The 17,990-nt window shown below is 54.4% G+C and overlaps 5 protein-coding genes across 5 annotated transcripts; 2 read left to right on the forward strand and 3 right to left on the reverse strand.

Annotated features, from left to right (window-relative positions):
* Positions 1-455: 455 nt before the first annotated feature.
* ATEG_07377 (uncharacterized protein) lies at positions 456-2,272 on the reverse strand (the record flags this gene model as incomplete). The annotated part of the gene is made up of 6 exons (XM_001210063.1): positions 456-822; positions 899-1,109; positions 1,170-1,226; positions 1,317-1,606; positions 1,682-1,808; positions 1,876-2,272. The coding sequence occupies 6 exons, from the start codon at positions 2,270-2,272 to the stop codon at positions 456-458; spliced, it is 1,449 nt and encodes a 482-aa protein (XP_001210063.1).
* Positions 2,273-2,452: 180 nt separating this feature from the next.
* On the reverse strand, positions 2,453-5,095 carry ATEG_07378 (uncharacterized protein; the record flags this gene model as incomplete). The annotated part of the gene is made up of 6 exons (XM_001210064.1): positions 2,453-3,476; positions 3,541-3,607; positions 3,669-3,871; positions 3,949-4,501; positions 4,711-4,915; positions 5,015-5,095. 6 exons carry the CDS (start codon positions 5,093-5,095, stop codon positions 2,453-2,455), a joined length of 2,133 nt encoding a protein of 710 aa, XP_001210064.1.
* Positions 5,096-6,048: 953 nt separating this feature from the next.
* ATEG_07379 (uncharacterized protein) lies at positions 6,049-11,683 on the reverse strand (the record flags this gene model as incomplete). The annotated part of the gene is made up of 6 exons (XM_001210065.1): positions 6,049-8,803; positions 8,849-9,768; positions 9,854-10,141; positions 10,191-10,375; positions 10,432-10,765; positions 10,832-11,683. 6 exons carry the CDS (start codon positions 11,681-11,683, stop codon positions 6,049-6,051), a joined length of 5,334 nt encoding a protein of 1,777 aa, XP_001210065.1.
* Positions 11,684-12,473: 790 nt separating this feature from the next.
* ATEG_07380 (uncharacterized protein) lies at positions 12,474-15,385 on the forward strand (the record flags this gene model as incomplete). The annotated part of the gene is made up of 3 exons (XM_001210066.1): positions 12,474-12,851; positions 12,899-13,297; positions 13,352-15,385. 3 exons carry the CDS (start codon positions 12,474-12,476, stop codon positions 15,383-15,385), a joined length of 2,811 nt encoding a protein of 936 aa, XP_001210066.1.
* A 922-nt stretch (positions 15,386-16,307) lies between these two features.
* On the forward strand, positions 16,308-17,441 carry ATEG_07381 (alpha/beta fold hydrolase; the record flags this gene model as incomplete). The annotated part of the gene is made up of 1 exon (XM_001210067.1): positions 16,308-17,441. The coding sequence occupies one exon, from the start codon at positions 16,308-16,310 to the stop codon at positions 17,439-17,441; it is 1,134 nt and encodes a 377-aa protein (XP_001210067.1).
* Between the last annotated feature and the right edge of the window lie 549 nt (positions 17,442-17,990).

The raw sequence follows: 17,990 nt of genomic DNA on the forward strand, positions 1-17,990 counted from the left end.
TCTCAATCCTGCTCGCCGAGCCACTTCCGTCGCATCAGAGAGCCATGGCGTTAAAGGGGCCTTATGATTGGCGACTGTTCAGGACTGTCTATTTCCTCTTTTCGATGTGTTGATGCCATTGTCTGATGGGAGTCAAGTAGTGGGTCATGTCGACGGCCATCTTATCAAGCACGTGGGTGGTGGCTTTCTTGTCGATGGAAGAGTGGCTTCAGGACTCCAGGGATTACCTCGGTTGCACATTCGACCGGCCCATCGCACAAGATAGGAAAGACTGTCGTCAGCGCTGAATGGTGCAAATCTAGATGGTTGCCCAGACGAGGGCCGGTTTCGCCGCTACGTTAGGGGTTGAAGGCGTACTCCGTACACCCCGCCCAGACAATTCAAGCACAGCGACACTATGCAGTACTATGTGACAAAATGGACTGATTTATGTATTGATCGGATGCAATGCTCGTCTAGTGGTGGCCATTCAGTGCGGTCTCCGTCCCGTCAGGCAGAACACACTCCACCAACGAAACCTGACTGCGGCAATCATAGATCCGGCTCATCACCAGCCCAGACCGCTCAATAATGTCCTGGAACTCAGCCGGCGTTCTCTCGATCCCATTGATGATGCTCATCATGGCAATGTCTCGCTGGTGGCTGTACCGAGTGAAATATCCGTAGTTGGCCGGAAGAGGTTCTGGCGCCGAGGCAATCCGCTCTGGAAAGCCAGCCGTGGTATTCATGACCTGGTCACAGATGAGGATACGGGAATGAGGCTTCATGGCTGCTTTAATAGCCGAGAGGATCTGGACGCAGTAGTCGTCCGACCAGTCATGCCTAACCCCCGTTTCCGTCTTCAGTACGAGGCGTGCTTAAAACCAGGGACATAGAGATAGAGGGAGAGAGAACTTACAAGATATACCGGAGCCAGTAGACATCCGCACCAACAACAGGGTTGACATTGAAGAAGTTATGCTCGAGGAACCTCACGCGGCCAGTGCTGAGCGCTTCAGGGTTCTCCCGTGGCCAGATCTCCCGTTGGGCTTGAGCGAGTGCCGGCGCGCGGTCCTGCACGATAAAGCTGAGGTCGGGATAAATCTTCGACAGCTGAAGGCAAAATCCACCTGGCTTGATGTTAGATTCGGGATACCGCACTCGGGAAAGGGTGTGAGCCAGCAACATACCAACTCCACCGCCGACATCGACCACCTGTGCCTTGCCCAGTGATGCCCAAGGAAAGTCTAGCGCGCAGTCAATATGTGACTAATTTCCTACTGCATCCGAGTCAGGGTCCCCTGGCCTACCGAACAAGTGCGCAACTCCGAACACACGCCCACCACCAAGCATGGCGAGACCAAAGATATCAAGCTCCGGGCGACGGAACGAGTCCACGTCATTTTTGCCCTGGAGTGCAGCTGTAACCTCCGGACCAAAGGGTCCAGGATAAGACGCAGAGGTTCCTGAACCGCCATTTCTGAGCTCAGTGGCGGTCACGCCCTCTTCGAGCCAAGTCCACCGTTCCTTGGTGGTGCCCACAGCCTTTTGCCAGGGAGTTTCCTTGACCGAGTACGAAGACCCAATCTCGGGGTCCAGGAGAGCACGAGGCAGGGCGTCAGAAGCACTGTACAGATCCCACCCACTGATTTAGACTGCATTAGCACCGCCCGAGCCGCATCTTGTATGAAGAACCACATACAACATGGCTATATAGGCCCTCAACGGCTCGTTATCAACCAAACCAGCCGAGATGGCGTTGTTGGCAAAGACCCCACCGTCTATCTCTCGGAAGATGTGAATTGAGCAGAGACAGCGCATAATACGACCTGCCGCAGATCATGGATCCCATGAGAACAGAACGTGCATGCAAATACGTCGCGGGGAAGTACATACCGAGCTTCCTGGTCTCAATTCCCACCTTCTCCGCGAGGCGCTCTATTGGCACACCCTCGCCTCCGTGGTCCGCCAACAGGTCCGGAATCCGGAGCACTGCGGCAATGTGCAAGCATCTCGCTTCATTGTATTGTGAGGACACTTCCAGGAGTCGACTGCTAGGAGATGAGATTAACTCGACTAGCTTTCCCGTTGTGGCTAGCAGAGTACGCTGCGCCTCGAACAGCGCGCGGCTGGGCAGATTGGCTTCGCTGTCTCCTCCCGGGCTGCTGCCTTTACCCTGCGTACCCGGAGCCGAAGTAGGGAGCTTGGCCCACTCGCCAATGATGCGGTGGATACTGTCCTTCGTGAGGTCCGCAAGCTGGAGAAGCTGATGGGCGTCGCTGAGAGTCGGCATAGTGCTGTTGCTGTTCTGTGTGGGGATAATTGGGGAGGGATAGGTCCGATAGCATACGTCCGTCCTATATAGTATGTGGCTGGTGGACCCGCGTACCATTTAGAATCCTGTGCTTTTACTCCGTGTTTCTGGTATCAAACAGGCCTCTGCATTGTACCCGAGGTTCTAACCAAAGTATACCTATTCCTTTGATACGAGAAAGGCAGCGAAGTAGGAGCTCAACGTCTCAGTGTCCTCCGGCGCCACACTGACCCCAACCCACAGATCCGGCCGAATAACCACCACTGCTCCTGTGCGATGATTGACGCCCCAGGTACTGTGTGCGTCGTCGTCTGGGGCGCGATCATCCGCCAGCACCGTAGCCTTATCGCGGAGCGCAGCTAGATCCTCGCCCACCGATAAATTCTCATCGATCTCAAATGGCATGCCCTTGGCAACAAGTACAGTGTTAAACATATCGGGCCCACCAAACCGCGCATAAAACCCACCGGGTGCACCTAGAGCATCCGTGAAGGTCTTCAGCTGCCGTCGGACGGGGCCGAGAAGATTCGACCCGAACACGACCAGATGTAACCGGCCGTCGCCAGGCAGTTTGTCGTACAGGTACCCAGTGTGACTGGCATCAATACACACCCGCGGATTTGGAGCCCTCACCCCATTCTTCACCTTGACCGGCGGGGCGCGCAGTGCGCCATTCTGAACGCCATTGGTGCGTTGCATCGATGGGTTCAAGCAACTTGTACCATACGCGGCATCCACCCCGAGAAGAAAGTGTCCGTGCTCAGTGAAGAAGTCCCGGAGGAAGGCCTTGGCCTCTTCTTGTGTCAAGCTCGCGGCGCCGGTCCGCTGGTCCTTGTCACTAGACTCCACGGAGATAGAGACTGCCTCGCTGGACGGCTGAAGGTCCTGGACTCTGTCCTTGTACCCGTTAATCCGGGACGGATCGAGCTCACCCAGCCCCAAATCGGCACCGAGGTAGTGCAAACGAGCCGTGGGGACATTCGAGCTGCACACAAAGCGGAGGTACTTCCCGGAAATCTCGATGATGTTGGCAGCGTGGAGACGCCGCTCGCGGTCATAGGTGGGAAGGAGGATGCTCGGATTGGCCCGGCCTTTTGCGCAGAGACCGAGCTTCCAACCGATGTTGGCGGCGTCGAGGATGGATGCATTGAGGCCGAAAGCGCCCATGACGCTGTGCACGTGTCTGTTTGCTCATCACCAGGTTAGAGGGCGACTGCGGGCTATGCGATGAGGGAAAGAAAACGTACGCTGCGTCACCGACCAAGTGCACGCGTTGGTCGGAGGAGGAGAACGAACGAGCCACTCGCTCACTAACTAGGAGATGTTAGGCTGCGGGTTTCTGATCCGGTGCTGGATGAACCGGGTCCCAACATACTCTTCCACACGGCAAACCAACTGAGTGGCGCTGCAAAGGACAGCTTATACGGGGCGAAGATGCGATTTGCCTGCTCTAGGACTTCTTCCGGAGTGATCGAGTGGATATCTAGCTGTCCGCCAGACTCTGCGAACGAGGGATCTCTTGCTTGTCGGGAGGCCGCCAGTGGACCCGTTTGGGAGAGGTTCAGCTGGGTGTACAGGCTAGTAAGTAGAACGCGTTAGATCCAGGGCACCATACGCGACGGCATCGGTTAGGTGGTGGTACAGACCGAATATACCCATTCTCGCGGGGAATGATAACGCAGCCACCGTGCTCCGTACTCACCACCGAACCAAAGATCCACGCATGTGGATAGTCCGTCTCGAAGATGCAGTCCATAATTCCCCAGTAGATATCCGTACTGATGCCGTCAAATGGAATCTGTAGCTGACGTCGAAGCGCACTCGACGCTCCATCACTCCCGACCAGGAACTTGGCCTGCACGGCCTTCTCTCGCCCATCCGCGTCCTCAATCACGCACCGCACCGGATAGACGGAGGAGTCCGTAGACGCTGCTAGCACAGGGTCGGTGCGGTACTCCTTCAGCGTCGTGGCGCGTTCGACGAGCACCCGATGCCGCAGGAGATCGCGAACCATGATGCGCTCTATCTGGCCCTGCGTGATGACATGCAAGCCGCGGTAGCGGGAATCGGACTGATGCGAGCGGCCGTGATGGAGGAGCTGACCATTGTGATAGATGGCCGTCCGTTCAATTAGCGGTCCTTCTTCCTGCACCTCTGAGGCCAGGCCCCAGGTTGCCAGCGTCTCCAGAAAGCGCGGCTGGACGCCGTCTGCGCGTCCGGCCGTCAGCGGAGCGATGTTCTTGTCTAGAATATGTGAATCTCCATAGACGCGAGTATCAACAACGGACCAGAGACCAACCGATAATCCGAAATGTTAGGCCCTGTCGAAGACAGCTCAACGCGACTTCCAGCCCGCTAGGTCCAGCTATGCCCTGTCAGTGTGGCTATATATGATCCCAGATGAGGATTCACCATACCGCCGCAGATCAAAACATCCACCTTCTCTTGTGGAGTCCACCAAGCTGGGACTCCGTGTGGCGAGGCGGTGCCGTCATGGAGCGTCGGCCACACACGCAGCACATTGGTCCCGAGGTCATTGTGACGGGTAGAGGTGACAATCTCGACCGAGGGAGGGACCTCGTACTGTCTTTCCGCGTCATCGCCAGTCTCGTCTAACGGGCCCTAGAAACCGGGTTGGTCTTGTCAATCCCATCTGGGATTTTTTAATCAGGGTGGGGGTGAGAGAGGGGTTGGGAGGTTGCTGGGATGGAGAATCCCTACCTCTGGAAGAACCCAGTGAGGGTCTTTGGCTGGTTGGCGGAAACCACGCTCGTAGGTGTGTGCGAGTATGGAGTGGGCCATCGTACGTTTGCAATACTGTACTGGTGTAAATATGCGTCCTTGGTTGATCTAGACTGCCTGCAGTGAATTGGGAGACGATTTGCTTCTAAATAGAGGTTGTCAATGGTTGGACCTGCGGTGGGAATGTGAGTACGAGAGCTACGGGAGTGTCTGCTAGTGTACGCCGGTCCACAGAGAGGACTTGACTCGGTCCAGCACAGGGGACCAACAATACTTACCTGCTGATGGAGGAGAATCCCAGTGGCGGGATGGAACCGATGTATTCAACTGAACTGACATAAAAAATACAGCGATGTGGTGTCTATCTAACCTGCCCACCAGCAGTCTTACTATTATCTTGTACTACTGTTGATTCCCGAGATCATCCCATTGTTGTCGCCTCCGCATACGCAATTCGTATGATCTCCGAGACTGCCTTGACCTAAGTGACCGTTTAGCGTTCAACATAGATATCGGTACGGAAAAGTGCTCTTACATTCTCATCGTTAAACGGCTCAAAGTGATTCCCGGGAATATCGTACACCGTCAGCGGACGATTGAGTATACTCTCCCATTGGCGAAGGGCCAAAACCCGTTCCTGTTGGCTCTCTAGCCATGGATATGGCACTCCGCAGAGGCGGGTGGTGTCCAGGACTTGTGTGCTATGCAGCATCACATACCTCCTTTGCGGTGGTATGGGTTGCTGCGTCCGGTACTTTGCAAGAAAGCGAGCGTGGTTGTCAAATTGAGAGACCATCGTAGCCAAGGCCGTTCGTGACAATTTTTTGGGGCCAAGGATGTACTCGACGACCTGAGGGGGCAGTGGCTGATGATTCAACGGACACGGGGAGTCAATGAGGAGAACAGCCAGGGTGGTGCATGCCAGCCATTCCATTTGCTGTGCGACTGCATGGGCAAGGACTCCCCCGAAAGACCAACCTTCGCACGTCAGTATCGACACTTTTCCTGCACAGCTAGCAATGGAACTTACCGCCGAGGACCACCTGCCTCGCCTTGACCACTGCCGGAATTGAAGCGGCGTACCGACGGGCCATATCGTCCAAATCTCTGGCCCAGTGTGGCCCAACGGTCAAGTCAGGATTGCGAATGCCGAACACGTTACACCCTATATCGGCAAGACCCTCATACTGCTTGATGAGTCCACTGCCGTCATGGAACAGAATAAGAGGTGGGGTGTGATCCTGGCCTCGTTGCAGCTGGACGATAAACTGCTCCTCCGTTGAGCCACGCACGAGAGTCTCGCTTGTGGCCCTCTCTATTACACTCACCAAGCCTTGGTCGCTAGACGAATTGTTGTCCTCCGTGAGCTTTCTAGCCAACTCTCGAATTGTCAGAGCAGGAGACAGTACGTCCGACGCCAGTGTGTAGCCGAATTCACTCTGCATGCCTTCCTGGAATTCAATGGTCATAAGAGAGTCCATCCCAAGCGACCCAAGGGCCATGTCTTGATGGACTTCTGAGGGCTGGAAGCCGCATGTTTTCGCTACCAGCTGCAGGAGGAGACCGGTTACTTCGTGCGGGGTCGGCGTCACTTCCGTATAGGGAGTGAGCTTGCCTGACCCGGTTGAACCGTCGTCAACGCTGTCGGAATTGCTTTTGCTTGATAGCGGCCCAGACATGTCACCCCGAACGCTCATCACGTAGTTTTGGATATCCCGGACTGTGTCTGACTCCAGTAGACCGTTCGTATTCAGGTAGGGGAACTGTCGTTTCAGTGACTGGGAGAGCTCTATTTGCATGAGAGAGTCAATGCCCAAGTCCGCCAGCCGCTTGCCAGGAGTAACCGCCGCCCTCGGTTGTTCACAGAGCTCAGCAATCACGCTGGCTACCGTATCCATTGGATCCGATACGCTGGATACTGGCGGATTCGTGTCCTTCATCTGTGCCTGCAGGCGCGGTGCGACTGGCTGCGGGGCTCCGCTGGTGGACTTCTGGCCAGTCTGGCGCGACAGATGACTGGCGAACGATCTGAGATTCAGGCGCTTGAAATGCATGCCCTCGATGCTAGCAACTGCTGTCCCGTCCAGCGTCATGGCAAATGCTTCGCCGATACGCTCCCCGTCGCCGCATTCCAACAGACTGCAATAGATGAGAAAAGTGTCTTTCGGGTTAATGGCCGTGTCCAGCACCACCGTAGACTCGACCTTGCTGCAAATGAAAGCGTCGGTCAGTTTGGCTTGGCTGTTTGCGACAAATCCAGCCGCGTGCAACAAGGTGTCCATAAAGACTGGAGATCCAGTCCTCCCGGTGAAGGTGCTCTCTGGGACCTCAAAAGTGCCGTAACCATCCAGGTCAGTCTCCGAGACGTTCAGTTCCTTGATGGCTTGATACATTTCTGAGTATGCGACTACCCGAGGGAAGATGATGTTGTAGATGACATTGCGATGCAAGAGATTCCTCTGGCTCTGGTGCCGGTGCAAAAGCTTCATCTGCCGTTTGGCGTACGCTCCCCTGCGCGCAAGATATGCCTGGACATCTGAAGCAGGCTTCCATGCTATTTGGCCGGAACATAGGCTGGTGTCGGCGGAAGTAACCGTGAATCGTCCTTCATTGCTCTCGGAAATACCCTTCGATGTCTTCTCCGTCGTCAGCAGCACAGTGGAGGCTGCCCTCTCCTGTGAGTACACAAGGGGGTGACCAAAATTGATATCCGTGACCACTGCCACTTGATCCTGATCTGGTGTCGCCTGGTAATGCATGGCCTCCAGGACCATTCCATGGTATACCGAAGCTGGACATAGCGGAAAGCCATGTACAGAATGCCCCTCAATGTACACGGACAAAGCATCTAAACTGCAGCGGAAGGTTGATAATCCTTTTCGAGCGTCTTGCGTCACCACATCTTCCAACAAATGGAACATAGAGGGTTTCGCGCCTTGACCCGTCTTCACTGAGGCCGAGGCGTCCAAGCTGGCTTCCTTGAATGGGACGTAAAGAGAATGCATTTGGAAAGGGTACTCTGGGAGGTCCACGACACGCGCTTTGGTGCCGTCAAATACAGCACGCCATTGAATCGAATCGTACCGTAGGCTCAGCTGCTGCAGTGAACGGCTGATGGTGACCCAAGAATCTTGGCCTTTTGCCATGGAGGGCAGGAAAATTGAGTCCTGTCCGGAGAACTTGGTTCGAACCATAGGCAACGTAATCGGGTTCGGACCAATTTCTATAAAAGTAGCATTCTGGAAGCCTTCTCGGTTGAAGAGCGAGCTAACAAGCTCTGTAAATCGCACTGTTCCTCTCGTTTGTCGGAGAGGATAGCTGGAGCCGAGGTCGCCTTCTTCGACAAGCCGCCCGTGTAAACAAGATCCTAAAGCAATCTTCGGGTTGAAAAAGGTGAGGGCTTTACATTCAGCCTCGAATTCTGGCATTATTGGGTCCAACGCCGTCGAGTGGAAGCCCAAAGGAACGTCAAGTCTCTTGCAGCGAATGCCTCTCTCTTTGGCATGCTGAGCCAGTTGGTCCAGCTGATCCACTGGTCCCGCGACAACCGAATCTGTGACGCTATTGTCGCAAGCCACTGTGAGCCGAGACAGTCCCGTCTCTGTGATTAACTGACTGGCTGACAATGCTGAGGTATTACACGCGAGCATGGACGTCTCCCCGATCTTACACATCGATGCCATCAATTGTGCCCGTCGCGTGACAAGCAACAGAGCATCCTGTAATGACAAGGCTCCACTTGTCACCATGGCGGCGTATTCTCCAAGACTGTCACTGAGTTAACTTTGTTCTCGAACTAAACCGGTGGCTCACCTATGACCCATAACAACATCTGGCTGGATGTTCCATGAAATCCACAAGCAAGCAAGAGAGTACTCCAGCACAAAACATGCTACCTGTGACCACAGGACCGAATCAACCGCCGTGGCAGGGCTGACGGATCCATCCAGGACCTTGCTTGGCGTTATATCGAGAAAGCCGTTTTGCCGCAACACGGCGTCACATTCTTCGACCTTGGCCCTGAACACAGGGGCCGTACACATGAGCTGCTGGCCCATTGCCGAGTAAAAGCTGCCTTGTCCCGAGAATACGAATACAATCGGGTGTTTGATTCGGTAGTCGATCAAGGGACTTTCCACTGATCTGTGTCGTTCAAGCTGGTCCACCAGCTCCGGTACAGTTCCACCAACAACCGAGAGGACGTGCCGGTGTTTCTGCCGTCGAGCTGTTGACGTGTAGCAAAGGTCCTCGATGGAAAGGCCCCCTCCCTGGAGAAACTGAGAATATTTTCCAATCAGCTCCCCGAGCGAACGGGCATTCCTGGCGGACAGAATCAGGTTATATGCCGCTCTTGGAGGCGCCTTGCGGTCTTCACGCCCTATTTTCGAGATGTATTCTTCAAGGATCAAAGCAGCGTTTGAACCTGCGGCGCCAAAATTATTCAGTAATGCACGCCGCGGCATGTTGGGCGCAATACGGTTCCACTCGCAGCCCGCCGTAGGGACTCGGATATTGCGACCCGTAAGAGCCTGCAACTTTGGGTTCAATGTGTTGAGCCCGACTTGAGGTGGAATTCTCGAGTATTTCAACATCATCACCAATTTTGCTAGACCGGCCGCTCCTGACGCTGCCTCGGCGTGGCCAATGTTGCCCTTCACTGATGTCAGGTAAACTGGGCTGGGACATCCTCCAAAAACGGATTCAATGCTGGATGTCTCGACTGCATCACCAGCCTAATCAGATGTGAGAAAGATTTTTCTATCAAGTAAAACATGGGGAAGACGATACCTGGGTCCCCGTTCCGTGAGCTTCAATAACATTGATTGCCTTTGCATCGAGTCCCCCTCGGGAGAGTAGAGTCTCGAAGAGCTGCTTCTGAGCGGGCCCATGAGGGTGCGTGATGGACGAAGATTGGCCGCTCTGGTTGATGTGTGCACCCTTTATGATGCCGTAAATTCGGTCATCTTCGCGGAGAGCGTCACAGAGCCTCTTGATTACGAATAGCCCACACCCTTCTCCACGGCAATATCCGTCGGCCGATGCATCGAAGGGCTTACACTGCCCCGTCGGGCTCAGGAAGTGCGCTCTGGAAAGGCCAAGGTACATCTAAAAGATTGGTTCAGCCTCTTCTCTTACTCACAAGTTGGAGACTTACATCAGGGCTTGTGATGGCATTTACGCCGCCGGCTAATGCCGTTGTGCAATCGCCTTGGGCGAGCGCCCGGCAAGCCATCACCACAGATACAAGCGAAGACGAGCATGCGGTGTCAATCACAATGGAGGGTCCGCTCCACCCGTACGCGTACGATATCTTGCCGCTCAAGAAGGCACGCAATGTACCTACTTCTGTCAGCAATTGGCCTTGCGCCATGCCTGCGAGAGATATTGTCTCTCACCGGTGGAATAGTAGACATCAATATCTCGGGCTAGATTTTGCACATAGTCGTCCGTGGCCACCCCAATATAGCATCCGATGGTCTCTGGGTTGAAGGAAGGTGCTCCGTTTGGTACATATCCGGCATCATCCATGGCGTGCACTGCGCCCTGTAAAAGGAGCTTCTGCTGCGGGTCCATCGACTTGGCCTCTCGAGGTGAGAGGCCGAAATACTCGTGATCAAACTGGAATGGGTCCCTGAGAAAGTTGCCGTGCCTTGCTTTCATCTCCCGGTGTGGCAGGCAGTTAGTCCCTTCGCCATGATAATCCTTTACCTCAAACCTGGTGCCTGGGATCTATAGAAATGGTCAGTCCGACTAGGAACATATTTTAGTCTTTAAGCGCATGGCGAATTGACGTACTTGCGTGGCTGCATTCAAGCCCTGCTCAAGCATTTCCCAGAACCCTTCTTTTCCCTCCCCCAAGGGAAAGTTGACCGACATCCCGACAATCGCAAAGCTATCAGACTGCCGTAGCTCAGCAGCCCCTCGAGATTGACCTCCTGGGACGTCTATCCAAATTGTGTTTGCGGGCCGCACTACGTCCCTGCATACCGACGCGAGCAGGGCATTGGACCCCGGTCCCACGGTGATTATCTCCCAGTCTTTACCAGAAGAGGTAACTGTGTCAACAGCTGAGAGCCAGGTACTGTATAGGTCGGATTTGTCAACCAAGATGAGGCGGAGGGTATATTCCAATGGCGAGGTGGATCCTAGGGTTGATGCGCCCACCAAAGATTCATTCTCGCAAGACCAGATCGGTCTATTCATTGCTGCCAACGGTGGAAAAGAAATATCCCTCCGTCTGACATCTTCAAGCACGTTACTGAGCGCCGTCAGCCCCTTGTCTCCTCCATGGTACAAGGCGTGGACGTGCACTTCCTCCGCCTTGCATGATGCGGAAACATTCAGAGACCGGAATGCCTCTAATGCGTGCCCTGGTCCAACAATGCTGAACGCGGTCTTGCCGAATCTTGACGCCAACCGGATGTGAGACGATTCAGGAACGTTGCTGTTGAAACTCTGGACATTTCTTTCGACTGTCTCTCTGTCTTTGCCGGATAGCGACAAGCCCCAAAGCTGGGCTTTATCACTCTTTCCCGACAGGCCTTGGCTCAACTCCGCAGCCCGATAGCCAATCCAATATGCAAGGCGAACCGCTTCTCCACTAAACTTGATATATTCTTCCACGGTGTTGCTGCAGGCTAGAACCATTGCGGGAAGCATTCCCGAGCAGAAGCCGATAGGTATAGCCTGCTTCAACTTCTCGAGAGTGTTGTCATACTCAAGATACCCAACCAACTGATTCACGCACAAACATACGCCGTGGAGAATAGGGTTGTCTGAGTGTGTATGGGGCACGGTCAATAAGGACTCGGGGCTGATTGCGGTATCTAACTTGGCCCAGGTTGGGGTGGACTGTGACTGAGCTTGTATGGCCTCTCGTAGAAACGCTGCGTGACAAGTTGATAGTAAAAGAGAGACCACTGAAGACTCATGTTGTTCATGTGTTCGTGAGACCGGTCTGGATGAGCAAAGCAAGCGACTACCCTGACCCCCGAAGAATATGATGCGTTTTGAATCCATAACAGATGGCTTGCATACGCCGGTAACTGCGACTGAAAGACTGTTGACTCGGAAAGCACAAGGGGGCGTGTTGTTTGCAAGCACAATAAAAAAATCAAATGCAGTATTATTCACTCGTCATCACCCTGTCTCAGCAGCTTTATGGAGGTAATGCTCCCGAGACGGTTCGCCACGGACCGGCGTACCCTCTCTGCTTATACACGTGGACCCTCCGCGGTAGCCATAAGCCTGATAATGGTAATATTGCTTTCCTAATGGAGTTCTTTGCGGCTCTCCGTACGCGGTGTCACCCATGTTCTTACTTTGAGGTCGCCATTTTCTGGGAGCCGTTTATCTGTCTCCCCCTTTCGCATAACCAAACTCGACCTCTGTTGCAAGAAACCTTGACCCGTCTTGAAGTGTTCTGAGTCTACTCACCATGGCAATCATTAAACTAGAGCAGGATTTCTGCCGGCCTTCCTTCCAAGTCTCCAGAGATCCTGTCACAGATCCATCTGCGATCCATAGCCTTCCGGACCTCGTCGACTTTAATGCGGAGCACAACTCGGATCACGAGTTTGCTTTACAAGAAGTCCGTCATGGTGGCAAGCACGTCAGTCTCACTCCTATTACTTTCAGGGAGCTTCAGCTTGCAGCCATAACCTGCGCACGTCTTATCCGGAAACAACTGCCAGAGGAACCAGCCGAACCCGAGGGCGGGCATCAAGGAGCGACGCGGCTACCGGTTGCGGTTTTTCTTGAAAGCGATATCAATCTATTCATACACCTCGTTGCTCTATTGTACCTGAATATCCCTGTACGTGGTGCTCGGCCATCTCAACCCGATCCATCCTGACTTTGTAGGTACTCGTGCTCTCCGTCCGCCTCAGCCCCGGTGCCATATCACACCTCCTAGAATCAACGTCGGCGTGTGCCATCATCGTATCAAAAAGAAGTCAAGTGACGGTGCGGACGGCCTACGAAGGGCTGCCACAGGAGAAGCAAAAAGGCTTGCGTTTGGTGGAATGCTTTCCACTCCAGCAGTTATTGCAGCCCACGGGGCCCGTCGCTCCCGACGGCCTACAACGTCACATTCCTTCGGATAGGGAGACAGCAATCATCCTTCACTCATCTGGTACGACAGGCCTTCCGAAGCCTATCCCCCTAGCGCATCGGTATCTCCTGGGTTATGCAGCATGCCACCGCCTCGGGCCAGCTCAATGTCTCGGCAGGCGGAATGTGTCCACACTTCCTATGTATCATGTAGGTACATTCACTCGATGCATGAACATACTAGACTGGCGCTGATTATGAAAGGGTTTCGGTTTACTTGGGCCGTGTATCAGCTTGGCCACGGGGAAAACATGCTGCTTGCCGTCCGCGTCCGTCATCCCCTCGGCCACGTCAGTGGCAGAACTGATCCAGGCTTCCGCGAGCTGCTCGTTGATGACAGTCCCGAGCATTCTTGAAGACGCCAAGACCAACTCGATCCTGATGCAGGCATTGGAGGGACTTGACTTCGTGGCGGTAGGAGGTGGCCCTATCAAGCCCGCCATCGGCGAGCTCTTGGTTTCCAACGGCATAACGTTGCTCAACCACTACGGGGCCACAGAGATCGGAGCCATTGCTCCCATCTTCGTTCCGGGAGACGACTATGACTGGCATTATCTGCGCATTCGGACTGATATGGGTCTGGAGCTCAACGAGGTGGACCAGAGAGACGAGAACGGCGTCCCGTTCTACCAGTTAGTGGGGTATCCTTTCGGTTGGGATCACCCCTTTGCGATTCAAGATCTTCTACGTCGCCGACCAGACTCTGTGCACATTGAAGTGGCCATTCTGGGTCGCAACGACGACCTCCTGGTCCTGTCGACGGGAGAAAAGGTTCTCCCCAGCAAGCTCGAGGCCACCCTCAGCAGGCAAGAAGGGGTGAAGACGGCCGTCCTATTCGGTCAGAACCGTGAAGAAGTGGGGGTTTTAGTAGAACCAGATGTACCTCTTCAGGAAGAAGACGAAGATCCTTTCGTGGAGCGGATCTGGAAGGTTGTGCAGCAGGAGAACCTGTCGCTGGACCGCCACGCGCGTGTCGCTTCCAAGGGCATGATCATCCTTAAGCTACCAGAGAAAACATTTCCAAGATCAGACAAGGGGTCTGTCATGCGTGGCGAGACCTATAAGCTGTTCGCTAAGGAGATCGAAGAGGCCTACACCTTTTCTGGCGCCAGCAACTCGCCTTCCTTCCCGTTGACACGCCACCCCGAACAGATCATCAGCAGTCTGCGCTCCATGGTCGAGACTTGCGTGCAGGATCGGGAATTGCCTGTCGCTAAGTGGACGGACTCGGATGACTGGTTTGAACAGGGCATGGATTCCCTGGAGGCAACCCGTCTAACGCGCATGCTCAGCCGTGTGTCAAACAAGGACGACTTTCCAGTCTTGTCATGCAGCACCGCTCATCCGTCTCTCATCTACCAGAATCCCAGCTTCAAGGCGTTGTCTGAATACTTGTTGGCAGACACCAATTTGGAGGAACCCAGCGGCAGTTCATCGCGATCGGATTTGCAACAGATGCTTGATCTGGCATCCAAGTATACTCCTGTCTCCTCTCAGGGTTGGGTCGTGCTACTGACCGGCGCAACGGGTCATCTTGGAGTTCACTTGTTGGAGCAACTATGCCGTAACCCCAATGTATCGCAGGTCATCTGCCTCAGTCGGCTTCATCCCGGACAAGATCCCAAGCATCGGCAGCAGCATGCCAACCGTGTGCGAGGGATTACTCTCTCCGAGTCTACGTGGACTAAAATCAGCTTCCTGTCGTCCGACCGACTCCACCAGCCAGAGTTGGGCCTGCAGCACCAGGAATACCGTCAGCTAGTACGAAGTGTAACCCACATCATCCACACTGCGTGGCCCATGGACTTCCAACGTACTCTGGCTTCCTTTGAGCCCCAGATCCAGACCCTGCGGAGGCTTGTCGACCTTTGTGGAGACTGCGCCCGGAAGCAAAGGCGTCCATGGCAACCGCGACTGTTGTTCACGTCCTCCATTGCAGTGGGCGCACGCAGTGGGAAGCCCCATGGGCTAACGGAAGTCCCCATTGTAGACCCAACAACGACAGCTGATCTGGGCTACGCCCGGGCCAAGTGGGTGTGTGAAAGGATACTCACTGAGGTGGCCAAGATACAGGGCGACCTCCTCCATCCCATAATCGTCCGTCTGGGTCAGTTGACAGGCGGCACACGCTCTGGGATCTGGAACTCCAATGAGCACTTTCCTACAATCCTCAAGGCATCGCAGCTGATCGATGCCTTGCCTGAACTGGACGGTGTGAGTACAATCTGCATCATGTAAGGAACGCAGCTGACGAAGTGGCAGTCCTTCTCGTGGCTCCCAATTGACATTGCAGCCAAGTCAATCATCGAGATCCTCTTCTCTACGCAGGGTGGCGCAGTCCAGGAGATCGTATATCACGTTGAGAACCCGATCCGCCAGGCGTGGAAGCCTCTGCTGCCCGTATTGGCCCGCAAATTGGGCTTGAAGGCGTCGCTCCCTATCCCGTTCCGGATCTGGCTCGAGCGCGCCTCGTCGTTGCCCAGTACCGAACCGGACACGCGGCATATTCACTATCTTCTCCCATTTCTCCACGATGAGTTCCAGGTCCTTGCCAGCGGAGGGGTCGTCTTGGATACCACGCGAGCGCGACTTGCTTCGCGCTCATTGCGGACTTGCGATGGAGTCGGCATCGAATTACTTGACCGGTATCTGGAGTCATGGAGGAAGGAAGGATATTTACAGTAAAGGGTAGGTAGACTTGAGAATTGGAGCATTCGATGATCTCCTCTCGCTCAGCTTGGTCTTTAGCTTCGTTTGAGACAGTCAACGACATTGCGTTTTACATGCAGTATATTTTATCCATGATGCTCTCTCTCGCACCCTGTCGAGAAGCTACACGCATGAGCAGCCTTTGAGATATCTAGTGCGTCAATAATGGCACCTAGCAGCTTGCAGTATACCGCCCAAAAACACGGTGGTTCAGGGCGGGTCTGCCGACGATCCGCGTTACCCCCTTGTGCCGCACTGTACGCGGGCCCAGCGCCATTCCTCTACCCAGAAAACAACATGTTCGTATCCACTGTTACTCCGCCCCCGATGATTCGATTCTGGAACACTGCTCGGGGTTGACGGAGGCCCTGGTATAAAGACAAAGACCACATCCAGGACTGGGGTAGTCCCCCTTTCTCGAGCAACGGATTGGTTCCCGGTTGGAGACACAATGCATGCCATCTCAAAGGGCCTGTTCTCTTTTCTCTTCTTTTCCCCCTTGGCCTTTATTGCGCCCTCAACTGCCCGCCCGGTCGAAGTCCGCTCGCAGGATAGTTTCGAGCATGCGTCTGGCCACGTCTGTACCAACCTCGTGATTCCGTTCGGTGTAACCGAGAACTCCGACGGCCACTTTGAAGATGAAAACTATAGCATCGAGGTCCTGCACAACTTCATGGACTTTCGCGACTTCCGAACGGCGACCTACAACGTCTCGGCCGTCTACTGCGCGCCGCCGGAACACGCCGCCGTGAAGCAGGACACAATCCAGATGCTTGTCCACGGCGCCACCTTCAGCAAGATCATGTGGGACTGGCCGTGGCAGCCGGAGAAGTACTCCTGGGTACGCCGCATGCATGCCGAGGGGTATCCCACTCTGGCATTTGACCTGGTCGGGTCCGGCAACTCGTCGCATCCCCACCCGGTGTACGAAGTGCAGACGCAGTTGATCGTTGAGCAGGTCCACCACATGATCAAGCTGCTGAAGGCAGGCCAAATCGGTGGCGTGGCCTATGACAAGGTCGCATATATCGGATTTAGCATTTCATCCATTGCCGGGGTGTCGCTGGCGTACCAGGCTCCCGACGCCATCGACGCCCTGGTCCTCCACGGCTTCACCTGGGACATCCAGGATCTGTACCCGGCGTTCCTGAGCGGACTGCAGGTGGCCGCCAACGGCCTCGAGAAGCCCGAGTGGAAGCAATACCCGGCCGAGTACACGACGCAGATGAACCCGGCTGGTCGAGAAGCGGCCGTCTTCTATGGGAACTACGACCCGGAGATCGTCCCCATCGACTTCAATCTAAGGGATCTCGACACGCTCGGCCTGTCCATCTCGCTGGCTTATCATCTCGTGACTCCCTACGAGTACAAGGGCCCTGTCATGATCGCCAATGGGGACCAGGACGCAACCTTCTGCGGGCGGTCCTGTGGCTCCGCACCGTATGAGCTCTACGACAGGTTTCCCAACGCGACGGATTACGACATCAAGGTCTATCCGCAGGCCGGGCACGGCATTCATTTGCATAACTATGCCCCGCAACTGATGGATGATACGCTGGCGTTTTTGAAGCGGAACGGATTCTAGGGAGACCTCGAATCCTCAAATAGATTTAGAGCCAAGGGGATTGACCGACAATGGCACCAGTCAAGCACGGAAGAAAGAAAACTGGAGTGTACCGTAATATTACCTCCCTCCAATTCACTAGTGTCCATCCTATCTATGTAGTTGATGTGATACAGGCATGAGATATCGCAACAAGCTAGGATTTAGAGAGATACCTATCTACTTCTGCGGCACGGCTGGCGGGCCGTTGCCGGGAACCCAGAAATCACGCGCCGATAGGGAGACCCGCGGTCCTAAAGTCCCTAAAAGCCATAGTTTCTCCGGGGTATTATAGAAATTTTTTACATTAATCAAGGATCTATAAATAGGACTTTCTGTCATTCAAAAATCTAGAAGACTGTACGATGTTTCTTTCCTCTTTTGGTCTCTGTCGCTTTAAGAGGGTTAGCCGAGTGAGGGTGATGCCCGAAATATATATAGCTAGTAAAATTAGAGTTGTAGCATCCGACAGAGACACCGGTAGAGAGAGCAAATATAACGTTCTTATATATAGATATTAGCCATTTCTAT

The sequence above is a fragment of the Aspergillus terreus genome, genomic scaffold, assembly GCF_000149615.1.
Source record: "Aspergillus terreus NIH2624 scaffold_10 genomic scaffold, whole genome shotgun sequence".
Lineage (NCBI taxonomy): Eukaryota > Fungi > Ascomycota > Eurotiomycetes > Eurotiales > Aspergillaceae > Aspergillus > Aspergillus terreus.